Source organism: Accipiter gentilis, chromosome 15 (assembly GCF_929443795.1).
Source record: "Accipiter gentilis chromosome 15, bAccGen1.1, whole genome shotgun sequence".
Classification (NCBI taxonomy): domain Eukaryota; kingdom Metazoa; phylum Chordata; class Aves; order Accipitriformes; family Accipitridae; genus Astur; species Astur gentilis.
This window is the reverse complement of record NC_064894.1, coordinates 11,105,001-11,123,563: the sequence shown is the minus strand read 5'-3', so window position 1 is coordinate 11,123,563 and position 18,563 is coordinate 11,105,001. Positions and strand designations below refer to the sequence as shown.

The 18,563-nt window shown below is 37.6% G+C and overlaps 1 protein-coding gene across 14 annotated transcripts in view; it reads left to right on the top strand.

Annotated features, from left to right (window-relative positions):
• The window catches only part of SYNCRIP (synaptotagmin binding cytoplasmic RNA interacting protein), a 41,759-nt gene that overhangs the window by 1,636 nt on the left and 21,560 nt on the right, over positions 1 to 18,563 (top strand). For all 14 annotated transcript variants that reach the window (XR_007508230.1, XR_007508229.1, XR_007508228.1 and 11 more), the window contains exons 2-10: positions 68 to 227; positions 1,105 to 1,223; positions 1,409 to 1,516; positions 3,251 to 3,364; positions 3,455 to 3,631; positions 8,719 to 8,854; positions 9,755 to 9,960; positions 14,963 to 15,112; positions 16,427 to 16,548. Coding sequence is in view for 4 of the 14 variants with exons in the window: in XM_049818112.1 (XP_049674069.1) it covers positions 80 to 227; positions 1,105 to 1,223; positions 1,409 to 1,516; positions 3,251 to 3,364; positions 3,455 to 3,631; positions 8,719 to 8,854; positions 9,755 to 9,960; positions 14,963 to 15,112; positions 16,427 to 16,548 (1,280 nt within the window). In the remaining 10 variants the exon portion in view is untranslated. The remainder of the gene's footprint in view (positions 1 to 67; positions 228 to 1,104; positions 1,224 to 1,408; positions 1,517 to 3,250; positions 3,365 to 3,454; positions 3,632 to 8,718; positions 8,855 to 9,754; positions 9,961 to 14,962; positions 15,113 to 16,426; positions 16,549 to 18,563) is intronic.

Below are 18,563 nucleotides of genomic sequence, written 5' to 3'. Positions count from 1 at the left end.
GTATTGTCACTTGAATTGTTGATGAAGATATTTTAGCTTAATTATGATGCTTATTGCATTTGAACAGATATCTGGAAACATGGCTACTGAACATGTTAATGGGAATGGTACTGAAGAGCCCATGGATACTTCTGCTGCAGTTACCCATTCTGAGCATTTCCAGACATTGCTTGATGCTGGTTTACCACAGAAAGTTGCTGAAAAACTAGACGAAATTTACGTTGCAGGTAAGATGTAACACTTGCAAAACCACACTTACGATATTTTATTGGATTCTGCTGTCTTTGGGCTAAAATAGCAACTTTTTGTGGTTTCCAAAAGTATGGGAACTGCAGTCTTACCAAAATCTGTGGATGTTTTCCATTCAGTGCTTTAATTCGTTGTAGTATTTTTCAGAGAAGAGTCTTGGGCCAGGCCACTGGGCTGAGGGGTGGGAAGGAGGAGAGATATGCAGGTGACCATAGCAACAGCTGGAATAGGCAACAGATTATTTTTTTTAGGAGTAGGTGATGTGGTCTTTGTGCATCTTTTACAGTAGTTGTAGGTAACTGTAAGTAACTGAAGCCTTGGTATTCATCTTCTCATTTAAATGATAATTCGTGATATTGTATTTGGGCTCATGGATGCAAAGGTTATTGTGTTGGTTCTCTCAGACACGGTAATAGCTAGCATTTTTTAAGCTTGATCTTTTTGGATTGTGGTGGTCACTTTCAGTGCTGCAGTTTATTTGTCTTTATAGGCTTCTCAAAACGTACCAGGGTACCATTGCTAGCCAAGCTAAGTCAGGTTTTGATAGATCCTTCTGAATTCAGCTTCAAGATACTGAAAATAAACTTGGCCCGTGTAACATCTGGGTTTCACAGAAGTCATAAATGCAGTAACTGTTAATCTTAACTTTTTTAAAACTTTTTTTTTTATTAAAAAAAGGTTCAATACACTTAAATATTTACCTTTAAGAGGACTAAGTAATTTATTAGGTATAGTAACTTACATTAATCAGTGATTGATTTAGGGGTCACTGAAATGTGTTGTTAGATGTGTTAAATGTGGTTAAACAAAGGTTGCTGCTCAAATATAATTAGTAATTTTTTTTCTTTTCTCTAGGGCTAGTTGCACATAGTGATCTAGATGAAAGAGCTATTGAAGCTTTAAAGGAATTCAATGAAGAAGGTGCATTGGCAGTGCTTCAGCAGTTTAAAGACAGTGATCTCTCACATGTTCAGGTAATGTTAAGCAATTTAGAATATAATGTTGAGGGGTAAACTGCAAGTTGATTGGCAAGAAGTTTGCTTAAGTCTCTTCAGTGATACATATGCGATACGTAAAACAAGCACGCTATTGGTTCAGGGTAAAGTTAGCTTCTGGCTTGTCATGTTTTCAGACCTGAAGATTAATATATCTTTTGCAGAACAAAAGTGCCTTTTTATGTGGAGTCATGAAGACATACAGGCAGAGGGAAAAACAGGGGACCAAGGTGGCAGATTCTAGCAAAGGACCAGATGAGGCAAAAATTAAGGTATGTGCCTAAAAGATAAAAGTTATGCGGTCTATCTGTGATATTTCAAAGCTGTTGTGACAGATACCTTGATTCATTTGGAACTGTGCTTTTCTTAAAAAGGCTATTGTAGATTATTTGTCATTACTGAAAGCTGTCACTTGCATTTTTGTCTTACGCTTCTTCCTCTTTAGGAGGAAAGTTAATATACACTTAATTACTGGAACTGAATGTATATAAAAGTGAAAGAGATTTGACAGTTTGCTTTATGTCTAGTTGAGATAGTTATACTATTTCACAGTTAAAAGTTTTTGGAAACTTGTCAGCATAGATCTTTGAGTTCAGAATGTATAACTTCAGCTGCTGGTGTTTTTTTGTTTCTTTTCTTTTTTTTGTTCTCTGTTTTTTCCTTCAGTTTGGATTTAGAACAACTCCACAATGGGGAGGAGATACCACACGTGTCTGAAAAAACAGACTGTAATGGATTTAGGATTTAGCCCACTTCTTGTGACATAATCACTGTTCTCATAAACTGTACCCCAGACTGTCTTAGTAATGGACATGTTATTTCTCGGTCCGAATCCTCGGCTAGCAAGAGACTCCTGTCTCAAGAGTTAGGCATACTATGATTTATTTTAAAATTCTGTGATTAGCAACTTTACCAAAGCTTAAGAAAGTGAAAACAATTTAAGCATGCTTAGTTGATGTCTTAAAAAGCGAGAGAATCTTTCATCTTTGACTTTTCATGTGTGAAGTGCAAAATGAACATGATATATATTACAAATGACTGTGCAGCTTGTGAAACTAGAAAATCTTTTTTTCTCCTGACTTTGAGGCTGAGATGCCATTAATTATAAATTCAAAAGAACTGATACAATTTTTTGTCACTACCACATAAAACAACAATAATATGAGGTCTTTGTTTACTGACTTAAAGTAGCATAGCTTTTATTGCTGATGGCTATAGCATTTTAAATAACTTTGCAATTTTCCAGTTGTGAAATTACTAAGTCTTGATTATAATTAGGCTTGTTTAATGTGATGTTTCTTTGTGTGTAGAGTTGGTTTGTCTTTGTACAAAATTATTAAGAAAGACTAATTTCAGAGGAGTTTCTCATTATGTATTTGCATACTGAATTTCATCTAGCATTTTAAATTGGTAGTATATCTGTAACTGTATGCAGTGATTCTAGTGAGGATCGCTTGTACAGGGATGCTGTATGTGCCCACAAGGAATTTGGGGGTGGGGGGAGAGGACAGGAGAAAGGAAGTAGTACTACCACTTCAGTGGCTGGATACCTGAAGCAGTCAGTACAGTGTTCCAGGGGTGTAAGCACTTAAACATGTGTTCTTTAACTTCACACTTATGAGTAATCTCATTAAGTGAAGGGAACTCCTGTGCATAAATGTTGGCAGGATTGGACATGCCAAAACAAGAAGTGGCTCAGACTAAGATCTTTCTAATTAAAGGGAAGCTTGCTATTCTATTACTTGGCCTTTTTTTTGTATGAAAATGAAGGAATTGGGAAAACTATGTGAATCTCTAATTTTCTAACAGTATTTCTTTACCTGATAGTTCTAATAATTGTTTTGCAAGTTTCTTGTTGAAGTACTAGCAGTAGATTTGTTTGCCTGTGGGAGTTTCAGAGCAGTAAAGTTTAAGAGGAATTATAAGCATGTCTGTCTGTCAGTGAAGTGCATCTAAACTATCTCAATTTGTATATGATTTTAAAATTTTAAGTTTCTTACTTGAAGGCACTCTTGGAGAGAACCGGCTACACTCTTGATGTGACTACTGGACAGAGAAAGTATGGTGGACCTCCTCCAGAGTCTGTATATTCAGGACAACAACCTTCTGTTGGTACAGAGGTAAGAAGGAGGAGATGTTTATGTAGATGTATTCTTATTCATTGGAAGTATTTTTTTTTTTATAAACAACACTCTGTATGTCTGTTGTAGATATTTGTGGGCAAGATTCCAAGAGACTTGTTTGAAGATGAACTTGTTCCATTATTTGAGAAAGCTGGCCCTATATGGGATCTCCGCTTAATGATGGATCCACTAACTGGTCTAAATAGAGGATATGCTTTTGTCACTTTTTGTACTAAAGAGGCAGCTCAGGAAGCTGTTAAACTGGTAAGTTTTCTAACTTGGACTTTTTTTTTTTTTAAGAACACTAGCTGGCTTATAAGCAGTTGTCCTGATCCTAATGCTTAAGATGTAACTGTCATTGTTAGATCACTTCATAAATGACCACTAGGTGTTTTTAAATATTTCCACATTGTGTATAAATTTTTACTGGCTGTGTAAGGAACAGGGGGAAAAAAACCAAACCGATGCACTGCTGTTTGGTCCAGTTAGATGAGCCCTTATTATTAGCAAAAGTTGTATTGGCAATAGTGGCTTCTTGAGCTGTCTGTGTCTGGATGAGTTTTGGGGAGAAGTGGTGTCCAGGCTGCTGTGGTACAAGGGAAGCATTGGTCAGGTTGTTTGCGATTTCTCATTTGCTTGTGCACCAGCAGGGGGCCCCGTGCTGGAAAAATGCTCCTGAAGTCAACAGAATTTCGTAAGGTACTTCAGATGGGAAATAATCACTCTTGAGTGTTAATGTCTGTTCTGTGCGCTGCAGCTGACTGGAAAAAATCGTAAATCCTGCCAGGTTAAAGAACATTGCCTCTGTTTTACGCAGAGGTGTGAAATGGTTTGATATAAGGCATAGGCTACTCTTAATAAGCTTTCCAGCGCTTATGCATGAAGTATCCATCACTAAAAAAGAGTGGGGGGAAGAAATGCCACCCTGATCCTTGCACTGCTCCTTTGTTTTCCCAGTGAAGTTTAATTTGAATTTTTTAGTACTACATCAATATGGCCAAGATCAGTGTGCGGTATGACCCTGAAGAGTGCTAACCGTGCTCGCTCTGAGGTGTACTGATATGGTATTAATATTGTAGGGTTAAAATCTCTTGTTTTGTAGGTACATCCTAAACCATCAAGGTACCCTATTGACATATTAGTAATGTAAGTCAGTTGATGGAGGCAAATCAAGCTGAAGATGGGAACGTTCTGAAAACGTATAGAAATGTCTACAAAAGTGCACGTACAGAAATCTCCAGTATATGCTGTTCAGCTTTTAAAATAATAACAGCTGGTGTTCCTGTGCACAATCCAAATATACTGAGGATAACTGTGTATACCTCTTTGTACTTTCATTGTCAACCTAGCTATTTATATGGTGTGTGAACTCTTTAAGAGTTAATGCACATGACTTGGCAAACAGTGAATCAAATCAAATATGTTCTCAGAGGCACCTAGTAAGTGAACAAAAAGAAGTTTTTCTTCACTTAGCTGGATTTTGCTTAAAGGCAGCACGCTCTGAAAAGTAATTCAGGTTGTGTTTCCATAGAAGTAACATCAGATCCTAGCCTCAGTCTTCCACTAAATGATAGAAAGGAAGGAGGTACTTAGTGACTGTTTATATCTCATCTTTGTTATGCAGTGTGTTGTTTTTCAGTTAAATAGCAACAGAGTGTAACAGTTGAGAAGCATTGCTACTGATGGGGCAGTTTTTCAGCCTTTCTGCTAACCTCTTTGAGGGCAGGGTTAATTTTAAATTGGATCCTGTGGCATTTGTCAGCTTTTGAATGGTTCCAACCACAGTTGGCTGGCTAGTTTGGTGTATTCTAAGTTTCCCAAGTTGTCTAGGAGTGATTTGCAGAGGTACTAGCAAAACATGGCTGTAGAGCTCAGTTGAAAGTTGCAGGTCTATCACTTGTATTAGTTACACATGCGTGGGAGAGGCTGCTGAAAGACCTCTTAGAAATGCTGAACCCTTGGTCCCAGCAATTTTAATATCCTAGTATTTTGACAGGTGGTGTTCCTTTTGATGCTACCTGTAATCTTCTGAAATGTATACAACTTATTTCCCAGCTTTCTGGACTCTGTGGGATAGGGGTGGTTCTCTAATTTCCCATCTTCTTCCCAGAGGTTTGTGTTTTTTTTGTTTGTTTTGTTTTTGGGGTTTTTTTGTTTGTTTTTAGTACTGTGAAGTATAGTAAAAATGAGAATAAAAATCTCTGCATTGCCTGTAGGCTTCTGAGTAATAAGAGACAGCTGTGAAGTTTTGTCAATACCCAAACTGCAGCAGAGAATAAACTGACCTGTCTTCAGGCTCTTGCAGTTGGTGTAACATATTTTTCATACAATTCATATTTGCGTGGCTGTTTTACCATCCACAGTCTTTATAACAACTTAATGTAAAACTGGACTAAAATTTTTTTATAAACTTGATAACTGTGTTCATTAACCAGAAGAAATCTTGTGATTTAAAAGGTTGAAGCCTTGATTTTGTTTATGCATATGCATTTTTAAGTCACTTAAAGGGAAGAATTCCCTAAATTGTGTTTGAAAGACTTCTGGGGCTGTGCTTGAGACAAAAATGGAGTGATGCTATGGCCTGATACTGAGAAGACTTACAGATATGGACATTTTTAATTCTATGCCCAGAACTTAATGTAGTGTGGTTAACCCTCACTGGTTAAGTAGAAATGACATCTCAGATGTTCACACAAGCACTGCCTATCAGAAGTCTAACTTCTTTTTTTGTTTTCTAACCCTAGACATTTTTTCCCTGTGTTCCCAGACACTTCTTACCCTGTGTTTATCTTCTGTTTTATGCTGTTTTGAGTTAAGAACTCTAACTCCAGTTGTATTCTCTTGTACACAAGTTCAATTTTCCCTCCTATTTCATATGAAGTTGTTAGATTTCAGTTTTTCAAAAGATTCCTGAGTGATTAAGGTTACTGTAGACATGTACAGGATAAATACTTGAGGTGAAGCTTGTAGGAAAACATGCTGAAAACTATAGTAGCATACAGTGTATTTTTGAGTAGAGCAAGTGTAAGCTTGATTAAGTTGCAGGTACAGGTGAGTTTTATGCAAATATGCCCCTTAAGCAGTTAGCCAGCTATGTGCAGCAGTACAACTTGCCATTTGCTGCTGGAAATAAGCTAAAATTGCTGGTGAAAGTTTAAGTGGATAAAATGACAAGACAGACCTTATGCATACTTTGAGTTGTTTGTGAGTAGGTTCTTGCATAACTTAGCAAAAAAAAAAAAAACTATCATGCTGTCTAGAGGGTAGTAATATCTCTGTTACTAACTTTGGGCATTGATTCAGTGGTGACAGGAGGGGGAAGCAGTATGCTGACATAGCTAATCCGGTAGCCTGACTGTTTTGGCATTTTACCCACATCGTGATTTGGGCCTGTTTGTGTCTAATCTAAGTTTACAGATGGTATGCAAGCTATTTACCTAAAGCCCACCAACTTTATATTCAAGAGCACCTAATTCGAGGCTGTTTTCTCTATGTTAAGAGAAACATACAATGTAAAGTAGTAGTTAATATATTGTACTAAGAAAAAAACACTAGGAGCTACTGTCAGTGTGGAATTGCAATATGGTAGAATATTTTAATTTTTTTTAAGTTACGAAATACTACTTTGTTGCCAGTAGTTGTACAAGTGGCTCTCCTTGGATTAAATGCGTAGCCAAACTTTGTTCATAGACTTAAACAGGAACAGTCAGATAATACCTTCTATTATCCATGTAGAATAGAATATTTCAGTTGGAAGGGACCAGCAACAATAATCTAGTCTAATTGCCTGGCCACTTCAGGGTGGACCAAAAGTTAAAGTATTATTATTAAGGGCATTGTCCAAATGCCTCTTAAATGCTGACAGGCTTGGGGTATTGACCATCTCTCTAGGAAGCCTGTTCCAGTGTTTGACCATCCTCTCAGTAAAGGAATGCTTCCTAATGTAAAGAAATGTTTCCCTCATGTACACTTCAGTTAATGAAGAATCAGTTTGTCTTGTTTCCAGATTAAGAAACTGTCAGCTTCTTTAAGGGATTTTTTTTTTGAGCTAATGTAATCTGTCTCTTCATTAATGTAAGTCTGTTTATTAGTGATCATAATATATACAGTTTTCCTGTGCAGCTGTTTCCTACCTTAAAATCAGCTAACTACTCCTCTGCCACATGGTCAACAGATATGGAGATAGAAGTCTTTTACTGTATCCTGCTGTGTTTTGAGACATAATTAGTTGGGAAGGTGCCGCTCCAGATCCCTTTCACATGTACAGTTCTCCTGTTAGCTCACTTCTGGTGCAGTTGTCTAGCTTTGAAAGTTTTCAGTGATGTAGTTTTAGTTTGCAGAAGATAAATAAACAAACACCTTCACCCTGATTTTGGTGCAAAAAGCAAGGAGGAGTGTGGGAGAACTTGCTTATGCAGGAAGGTTTACCACTGAACACAAAATAACTCATAGAATAAATAGCTAGATTAAATTATAAAAAGCTGTCCTGCTACTTATCAATAAGATGTTGACCACAAAATGCATTTTCCTAGCTAAAGAACTGTCTGTTCCAGGGCTTCCAGTTGGAAAGGGGTTGATGTACCACCAGTTGACCTCCCTGCTGCTTATTTGGATGATGCATGTCTGTGTCTGCATCTCAATGAAAGGCATTTTTTATCAACAGATGTCTACAGTAATACTTTTTTTTTTTTCCCCTTAAACTGCTGACTTGTTCAGGGTGTCTTCTAAACAATCTGTTATGGGAAAAGCATTTGCACAGAAGTCTTAGGATTTCAAGTCAGTAGAAGGTTGTTCTTGCTGTTTACTATTTTTACATGTATAATCTATGTGCTTTGGAAAGTATTTGCCAGTTGCTCTTGCACATTTTGTGGAGAAGACCTGATCGTGACTCTTTCTTTTGTTAACTATGGAACTTTAGAAGGGAATCTGAGTTCAGTTGTAACGCCCATCTTGTATTATACACAAAGCAAGAATTCATAGATAGCATCTATAGAGGAACTTGCATTTTCTTCCTGGACTGTTGTGGAGGGAGAAGCCTTGACCTTAATGACTTGGACATAAGATTTACCTTTCATGGTTCTACATGAAAAACTCTAAAGAAACATGTATTAAGAAAGAGGCTTGAACATGAAGGGAAGAATAATCATAGGCTGAAATTGCAGAGATGTCTTAGCATGGGTATACTTCAGAACAGTTGAATATGTATTGTAAGAATGTGTTAAGTTCCAAAGAATTTAATATGTTACTTAATGCTGTGTTTGCAGAAGTAAAATATTTGGTATGCTGCTGTTGGAGGGGAGTGAAAAATACCTATAATATAACTGATGATTGTCCAATTATTTTTCTTTCAGTACAACAACCATGAAATTCGTTCTGGAAAACACATTGGTGTATGCATCTCTGTTGCCAATAATAGGCTTTTTGTTGGTTCTATTCCTAAAAGTAAAACCAAGGAGCAAATTGTTGAAGAATTTAGCAAAGTAACAGGTAAGTCAATACCTGTGTTTTGTAGAGGTGGAAAGATGCCAAACATTATCAGTGATGAACTCTCTTCACCATCTTTTGGCTTATGGTTGAATGATGATGAATCCAAACGAAGACCACTCAGCATTTGTCCTTACTTTCAGGCGTTTTATTTTTTTTTTTGAACTTGTTATGCTGAGGACTGAAATATTTGTGATTAGACTAGATGTGTGGTTCCAAGTTTTACCTAGAGAATGTGTGTAATGTTTAAAAAACCCCCAAACATTCAAAGAAATAGACAGTTAATTATTTCAGTACTAATGGATGTTTTAAAACTTCTCAAGGCAAAACTGAAGCAGGTTGGAGAACATAATAGTTCTGTACTTTAGAATTCTTAGTGATTTGATAAGGCGATAACGGCATATAAACTGGGAAAGGTAACATTTGATGGCTTTATTACTGAGTGATGTACTTCAGATTCCTTGGAGCAACACTGGAACTTCAAAGATGTCTTAAAATCATGCAAGTTTGATCTCTTCTTGTTTAGACATCCATGGGAAAAAACCTCATGCTGATAAGTGGTGTGTCTTAGGGGTTTGATAGAAGAACTGACAAAGCACAACTTTTGGCTGCCCTTATCTCTTCTCCATTTAGTTAGAGGAAAGGTATTCTTCCATAGCGACTAAACTTTCTTCATGTAATAAAAATGGAGCCTAAGTTGGGATAGTCTAATGTCTCTCTTTGAAAATGTTAAGTCTTAAAGCTAGGGAAATCTCATTATGTGCAGGGTCTCAAAAGTATAGTGTGTTCTTGCTTTTTTGGAACCACTTGTCAGATGCATGCTTACCAGAAAGATAACCCCTACTTTATAATACAAATTCATGAATTGAAGCCATAACAAATAAATATTTTGCTTAATTTCAGAGGGTCTTACAGATGTCATATTGTATCATCAGCCTGATGACAAGAAAAAGAACCGGGGTTTCTGTTTCCTTGAATATGAAGATCACAAAACTGCTGCTCAGGCCAGACGTAGGTTAATGAGTGGCAAAGTGAAAGTTTGGGGAAATGTTGTTACAGTTGAATGGGCTGACCCTATAGAAGACCCAGATCCTGAAGTCATGGCAAAGGTAATAAAGCTATAAGGGAACCATAATATATTTAAAGTGCCTTGTTCCAAAGTAAATAACTTCCTGACATTAGCCTAAGTTTAAATAGCGTCTTTCAGCCTTTCTGACAGAGATGTTGTAGGCGAGATGATAAAAATATGAATCCACTCTAGAACTGATATGAATTTTAAAGCTCTATTGACTGATGTTATTTTGTGCTCCTAAGGCTGAACGTTGAATATAATTCTTGCCGAAATGACACATAGGCCTCATGTACTTAGTTCTCATCTGGAAGTGGTGGTGGTGACTCCAAAAGTTAAAATGGTTTTGTAGCTTAATATTTGGAGGGATGGAAATCTAGATACACTCACAGAACAGGCCTTAATTCTTTTTAACCCTGGAACTTTGTCACTTCAGAATTGGAACATGTCAGCAAGATACATGAGTGTGTTTTCAAAGTTGCCTTTAGCAGTTACTTCTGAGAAGTTAGGCAATTACTTTGTGTTTGGAACTCTATCTTTATTTTTAATTTTGGGGGGAGTTAATTCCTTAAAATAGTAAGACTAGTAATATTTTGGATTTCAAATATTTCAGTGAAACTGAAGTCTGGACTGTTAACATTTTGAAGTACATTGTAGCAGTTGTTTTATATATGTGTGTGATATTCTGCCAGAAACGAATTACCTGAATTTTTTTCCCATCAGATAATGCCCAACCCTGTCTTTTTCAGTTATGTTGCGTAGCTGAGTTGTTTAATGGAAACTCCTAGCTAGCCCATATCCTTATCTCTTTTTCTTTGCTTGCTTTTTGTTTGTGCTCTTGCTCTCATCTGAGACATGTCACTTGCTGGAGTCCTACTTTGATGGACCTAGTAAGATAGCTTGGCTGGGATCTCCTCTTTGGTGAGCCATAAGGGAAAAGTGCTGGGGTGGGGGCTCGTTTTAGGGAAAAAGTTGCTTTTGTAATACAGGCAGTACAGAAGCTTTAGGACTACCCTGTCTGTAGACTTTATTTTTCTTGCCCGGCATCATACTATCAGCAAGCGGGGAAGAGTCTTGCAGGTAAATTTGTTGAAGGTGGCACTTCCTAAATATGGTGGCCTATTTATCTGTTCAGCTTCTTGGCTCAAAAGAGAAGAGGCCTAATCCAGCAAACTGTTAAAATAAATGAGCAGGAACTTGTGCTGACATGATTGAATAGATAAGCAAGAAGTGATAGGGGACATAATTGGGTATCTTTCCTAAGTAAGTTTACAGATGTGGGGAGTGAAAGGCTAAAGAAATTTAAAGCTTGACAATAGTTTGCCCCATTTAACGTACATTTTTTTGAATGTGTTAATGCCTTGTATTGTTTTGTATTTAAAATGGGACATGAAAAGGGAAGAAACATAGAGAAAATGTGTAGATAATCGAATTGTATACTTCTACTGCTAATATGCCAAAGATAAGGCATGGAGCTTGGGTTGAATACTGAAAAAATAGACAGCATCTAGCCTGTGTCTGAAGGCAGAGGTTGAGACAAGCATTGGTGTCTGCCCTTTCTCGCTGGCTGTGTCCCTTAGTTTATTCTTGCAGCAGGGAAAGTATCTACTCCAGTCTTGCTTGCCCACTTACTGTACATTTGGAGAAACTCTGACCACATCTGGCACTTCTGGAAGTGTTAGGTTTACTTCCTGTTGTTTATTGCTGTCTCTCTCCTAAGAGAAAGAGCAGCTGAGCTGCTGCTGCAGTCAGTAACCTCCCAGATGTGACCAGCAGGTTGACTGTCAGTCCGGAGCAAAGGGAGAGCTATTGACCCTTGTCATCTTACACATTCCTGTGGTAGAAGGCTCTGGAGGAGTAGGAGCAGGTTGCTTTATCAGGATAATAATCTGATTGTGGTTTTCTTGTCAAGACTGCTAGAAAAGCAAGTCCATAAGAGCAAACTATGAGGAAGAAAAATTCACGTTGTAGCCAGAAGGTGACCAGCATTGTTCTAAATACCTTGCAGAAGCAGCGTGTCATTTCATCAATATATGGACACCTACTAATTTTATTTTCTGAAATATTTACTCAAGTTTTTTTTCCTTTCTCCTCTGGACTTTTGCTTAAATGTTGTGGAGAGTACTGTATGGATGCATACTTAAAATTTAAATGGGCTGTTACCTTAAATAAGAAGTAACCTTGAGCATGATGAGGTAGAAAGCTAGATTCTGAAGCTAGACGTATGTGCTACAGGAGATGAGTGCTTGTACTGACAGATCAGAGTATAACTGGTTAAGTAATTGATTTCTGGTCCAAAGTGAACTTTTTTCCAACTTTAGCAGCTGTGTTGATAGCTTAATTTCTCCTGAGTGTTACTTTGATGCCTCTTAGACATGTAGTGCAGGTAAATTTCTTAATGTTTTACTGGATTTCTCTAGCATGGCTGAGGCTACAGAGGATGTTCTGGAGTGGCAGGTTAAGCAGCTAAATAAAGTCTTGTGCTTGTGGCTGCCTGGTAGATTACAGGACAGGAGACAGGGCTAGTAACCCTTGGAGAATGTGGTAATGAAGTCTGAACTGTTTGTGCTGTAGGTAAGAGGAGGAAAGGGAGCAGATCCCAGAAGTTTTGGGTGTAGTCTAATCTTAATCAGTTTTAAAAGCGAGTTCTGCCTTTATGACAAAATGCGGCTGCTGGGTATATTGCTTGTTAGATGTGTATTTACGGATTCTTGGTGTTGCAGTCTATGAGCCTTAATGAAGATGGTGACTTTCTTCCTCCCCCCCCCTCCCCTTTCCCTCTTTAGATAGTAGAAATGGGTTCATTTTCTCTCAACCTACACTTCAACCTGCCTCCTAGCTTTGACATCTACCTTGACTGGTTCAGCTACACTTTTAACCTGTAATATGACCAAAGGTATTAAAAAATTTCAGCTGTTAGAGATTAATGGGTTCATCTACACTCAAAAAAATTTATATTAGTTTCTTTTTGCTTGTTTAAAAAATGTTGTGTTAGTCGTTGTAACAAAAAAGTGATGATTTTTGAGGTTTTGGATCATGTCTGACACTGTCAGTCATTGTGGATTTATTAGTGAAGGCTACTTAGGATTCCTCATGAGATTCTAGTTTTCACCCTTTCCTAAAGTACGAGAGTAAGGAACATTTGATTGAAAGTTACCATTTTTTAAATCCATTGATTACATCACAAAACTTCCTGTAATTGATTTTCATGAAATAAGGTTAAGGTAGCATTTAGGACAGCTTACTGAAAATGGTTATTACATACGGGTTACAAGAAATAAAGATTGCTCTTGCCATCAAGACATGTAGGAGAATAACACAGGAGAGGAAGCAGCTTACCTCATGGAGCTGGCTATGACACTTAGCTCCTGAGAATTGGCAAGAGTAGCTATTGCCAAAGACTAGAGTCGGTACAGTGGTTCACATTTATGATCTGTAGTATCCCTTCTTCCAAACTCTGCATCCCACCCTAGTTCAGCTAGCGAGCGAGATGAAGATTTGTGGAAGTCTGTCCTGTTTATTTTTAACTTAATTACATAGTAATTCTTATAAAAAGGGTGTCTGGGTTTATTGAGTTCCTGTATGTGGTGGGAGTAGATATTATGGCTCTGGTTCAAAAATCGAAGCATGCTTTATTTGATTCCTTCACACCCTGTGTTATTTGTGCTGACCTTCAGGGTTAGGAGTGGTAAGTCAGTGCTGCCACGTACAATGATGTTCACGTTGTGCCATCAGCTAATTTGAAACCACTAGTAGTGGAGGGGATCTGAACAGAAATTGCAGGTCTTTGCAGCTGATGTGCCGCTGCATTGTAGGAAGGTAAGACTGTGAGCCGCCTTTGGCAGTAGGAGGGGATTAGACTGTCAGCATGGTGGCAGTGTATGGAAGGGACTCTCCCCAACAAGTCAAAGAGGCTTGTAAATTGTGAGAACCCATGGATGTCATCATGTAAACGTGCTAATGTACAGTCATGTAGTGCAACCTCAGTGTGGATGCAAAGATGAGTCTTTGAATACTAACAGGTTGCTAATGTATGTGATCCCTGGTGTCCAGTGTACGTTGTCTGCTATATTTAAGACTCTTAGTTTAAGCCTTTCTCAGACTGCTCTATATTTCTTTTATTACAAGTAGTTGGTGGTTGATGAAACTTTATATTGATGACTTAGTTACTATCAGACAGTTAAGAGGGCATATAACATCAGTTGAAAGATAACCAACCTCTCTGATCTTGTAAGCTGCATAGCAGTCTTTGTGTAGCTTAAGAGCTATATTGCATGCTTTACAGAGCTGGGGAAGGGAATAGATTTTCAGAGTTACTTGGAGGTTCCTGTTCCTCAAGGGAAGGACACAGTTTGACTTGTGAGAAAGTACAAGGGTGACTTGACAGTGTCAGCCTTAGTATCCCCTTCTGTCTGCATTCTCTCTTCTAGCTGTGGCTTCAAGTTACTGAGTGCTTCTCAGGCAAGCACAGTCCTGATGCTAGGTATTTGGTGTAGCTGTAGCACAGGAAACACAAGGTAAGCAGCTTGAAAGCTGCAGGCCTGTAACCTCTGACCTAGATATTATAGTGATGACTGTTCTGCAAATACCTGAGCAAAAACCTGTCTAAACAATGAAATGTTTTGGTAAGTTAATTATTTTGTGTGTAACCAATCCTTGTTGCCTCCTTTCAAGTTTGAAAGTGTTCTGAGTTGAAAACTACTGCTGCTAGGATTCTTTTAAACATTAACACAAATTGGATTGACTTTCAGGATACTAATACTTATGTAATTATGTTTGAAAACAGATGTAGTATTTCTGTCAGGGAATTTTGGAGCTAAGTCATGCTGTATGAATATATAAATATACATATCCACGTATATAAAATGCTGTACATAAAATGTAACGATGTTTTCAGTACTGTCAATAGCAATGACTTGCAAAACTTCATTCAGTATTTTGGAGTTAGATATACTTCTAAGTTTTGTTGGTTTTTTTTTTTGGTTGTTTTTTTGTTTTGTTTTGTTTTTTTTTGTTGTTTTTTTTTGTTTGTTTGTTTTTAGGTAAAAGTTTTGTTTGTACGCAATCTTGCCAATACTGTAACAGAGGAGATACTAGAAAAGGCCTTCAGTCAATTTGGAAAGCTAGAGCGAGTGAAGAAGCTAAAAGACTATGCTTTCATTCATTTTGATGAACGGGATGGTGCTGTAAAGGTAAGTGAAGAGGACTGTAACTCTGTGTATGTAAGTAGTGACTAAACATTTAGAAGCTGTATACTTCTTTTAACTTGAGAAGAAGCTCCTTCTGGAGAAATCATAACACATTGTCAGTGATAACTTTGTCCTCTCTGTGTGTCTCCTAGGAAGATGCAGTTGCTAGTTTGAAAAGTGGGTCTTAGATGCACCTATCCTAAGTAATTCTGCGCATGAGTATCTAAGATAATCATACGTGTTATCATTTCAAACTGAGGTGCCAGAAGTTGCACGACTCTTCCCACCAAATTATTGGGACAATCTAAAGCAGTTTATCTAGGGCAGGTGATAAAAACTTAGGTAATCTTTTTATTTTCCAGGGACAGAATGACTGACCTTTTTATGGTGTGGAATAAGCACCTTTTTGTTTTTGATGAGAGATGCTGGACAATTGACTAATTGTCATTCCTCGATTTTGCTAGCCTGGTCTTGGTGTTTTTTCTCCTGTCATCTGTTGTTAGGAAGGGGAAGTGTAATTCCTCTCCTGCCTGTAGTGTATCGTATTTTTTTGTGTTCTGTGGGAGGATACAGGAGGATTCAGTTTTTCTTACTCATCCAGATGCCTTAAATCAGATGCTTAGGAAGATAATGGAAAGAGTCTTTTCATAGGATATGTATCCTGTCAAGGCTTAACTATGTAGAGTCCCTAAAAGTGGTAGAATCTTTAGGATTCCCCTGTTTGAATTTGACTTGTAGCAATTACTGTGACCCATGGGAATTGGACGTGTGCATGTTAGCAGGGTTTTTGTTGTTTGGTTTTATTTTTGGTGGTGCTGGTTCGTTATGGGTTTGGTTTTGTGGTTGGGATGAGACTGTTAAATTCTAATTTTTGGCTTCTGGTATAAAAAGGAAGTTACATTTATTTCAAGTAAAATAAAGGAATAAAAACATATACTGATCTCTAGCTTTAGTAGTGTTTGTGTGTGTGTTGACATTAGAAATTTACTGCTGTATTACAAAATCTGTACTTTCAGAGGACAGTTCTGTCACTTCATTAACTGAAACAGCTTGTAAAAATTGAAGCCTATTTACAGTTTTGAGTGGAAGGTTTCTCAACTGATACATGCAGTCCTGGGTTTGAGAGCCAAGTTAAGAGGAAATGTGTAACTCTGGAACCTATGATACCATGTTGTCTGATTACGTTAAAATTTTTTTAGCTTTATATTGTTATTTTAGGTCTGGATAACAAATTTTAAGATGCATACTCTAAAAGAATAAAATTAAAAACATCAGATATGCTTAGAGGTATATTTAAAGTCTGGTTAATTCCTTCAGGCAATGGAAGAAATGAATGGCAAAGATTTAGAGGGAGAAAACATTGAAATTGTTTTTGCTAAGCCACCAGATCAAAAAAGGAAAGAACGGAAAGCTCAGAGACAAGCGGCTAAAAATCAGATGTAAGTGTAAATGCATGCACATATGTTGTGTTACTTCTGAAAGACATGTACACTCCTACAGAATTGTAACTTCTGCGTATTTTAGTAGGTATGCTTTAGTGTATACAGGTTTTCTGGCTTCCCTAAAAATGTTGGATTCATTTAAGTTGTTTGAATTTTACTTAAGATCTAGTAGCGGTGTTGGTGAGAATTCAGGTACTGTTTTGCTCTGATCATTGAATGTGAGAGCACCGGAGGAAATGTTTGAATGTCATGAAATGTACGCACTTCTCACTTTTTATTCCAAACTTCCATGTACTTCTGCACTGCTATGTCATGTGGATGAACTTGGCAACACATGCTTCTCCCAGTGGGCTTAGCAGTACTGATACAGCCCCCCCTGTTCAGTAAAGTACCCACTGAAAGTAGGATCTTGACATTCTTTTTTGCCACTTCCAGAAGATAGATCTGCTCATGAAGCTTATAAACTCATACTAATAGAGATCTTGCACAAATAAATGCTGAATGTGGGGGGGTGTGGGGGGGGAGGCATTTCTTGCTAGTGTGTTCTGCTTAATGTTCTCATGTGTTTTTCTTCTTGGATATCTTGTAGCTTTCCTAACCATCTTCCCTCCCCCACCTTATTTCCAAAAATAACTTCTGCTAGTGCTGCTGTGCAGCATCCAAGAAGACGGAATAGTGAGGTTACCAGATTAATACAGATCTCCAGATGGTGACCTACTGTACACATGGAATTGGTTAAGTTTGCCCTGCTTATAGTTCTCGTAACTTTCTTGGCCCTTTTGTTCTTCTTCCTTGGGCATCTGGTGTTACTGTGAAAAGTGGATTTCTTCTTTTTTTCTTTTGCTTCTTTTCTATGCCAGGCAGGCCTTTTCTGTTCTGCTTAAATCTTTTGGTGATACAACTTTATTTCTTTCTGTATATTCTGTATCTTGGTAACACCACCATAAATACCTGTTTGTTCAATTAAAATACAAAATGCTGTTGAAAGTTGCACGGTTTGCCTCTCACCACAGGCAGTTGTCTGCACAGTTGTGTTGTCTCTGGTTGGAGATACGTTTTCTCTCACTAAATTTGAGTAATACCAAAAAAGCATTCTCATACTGCATTATACAAACAGTTTTTCTAGGTTGGTATTCAAGATCTAGTAATTGCCCATTTCCAGTGATGAAAAGGAAGATTTTTCTTTAAATGCACTTGTCAGTTGTAATGCTGTGTGATTTTCTTTTCCCCCCACCCTCCCAACTGTTCTCTACAGATTATCTGAGACCCAGATTTATTACTTCTGGATAGCATGCATGTATTTATAACACTGGAAGTCTTCTGGCATGCGTCACCTCTCATATTAATATGCTGTATGTTATCTGCATCCCTGCCCCCTTTATTGTTTAAGATGTGCATGTCTCATTGTGTGGAGGTAGGTAAAGTAGGGCTGCCTCTCTTGTTCTTCTAGTCAGAGGTATGGTAATGCCACTTGTTCAGTTCTTTGTGGTTCTTTCATTTGGGAATTCTCCGTGGTCCTTTTATTTTTCTGACTGTTAAGGCAGTAGGAAGGCAGCTAGTTTGATTAAACTCTAGGCATTTTTGGGTTTTGAGTATACTGTTCGTTAGTGAATTGTAAGGGTTTTCAATTTTCTTAGCATTCCAAAAGATGAGGGAATAAAAGGATATGTGTGGTGTTAAGTCTGTATCCTAGTTATTTGAGAAGTTTGGAGTGACATCCTAAGATCTTAAGAGATAATTTGTAGTTCGTACTACTTTTACAGTAAAATTTTTTTCTGGAAACTTCCCTTTAAGTATAGATTCAATCTGATTTGTACATTAATATCGTTAGTGATCTTACCTGCTTGCATGTAAGTGACTAATGAGAAGAAGCATTTTACATCACACCTTTGCTGTTTGAAACCTCTCGTGGCTGTCGGGAGTAGAATTCTTGATCTGCGTAAGTTCCTTTGCTCCTCAACACATCTGTTTGAGTTCTGTTACGCATGTAAAACTATATGAGAGGAAGAAAC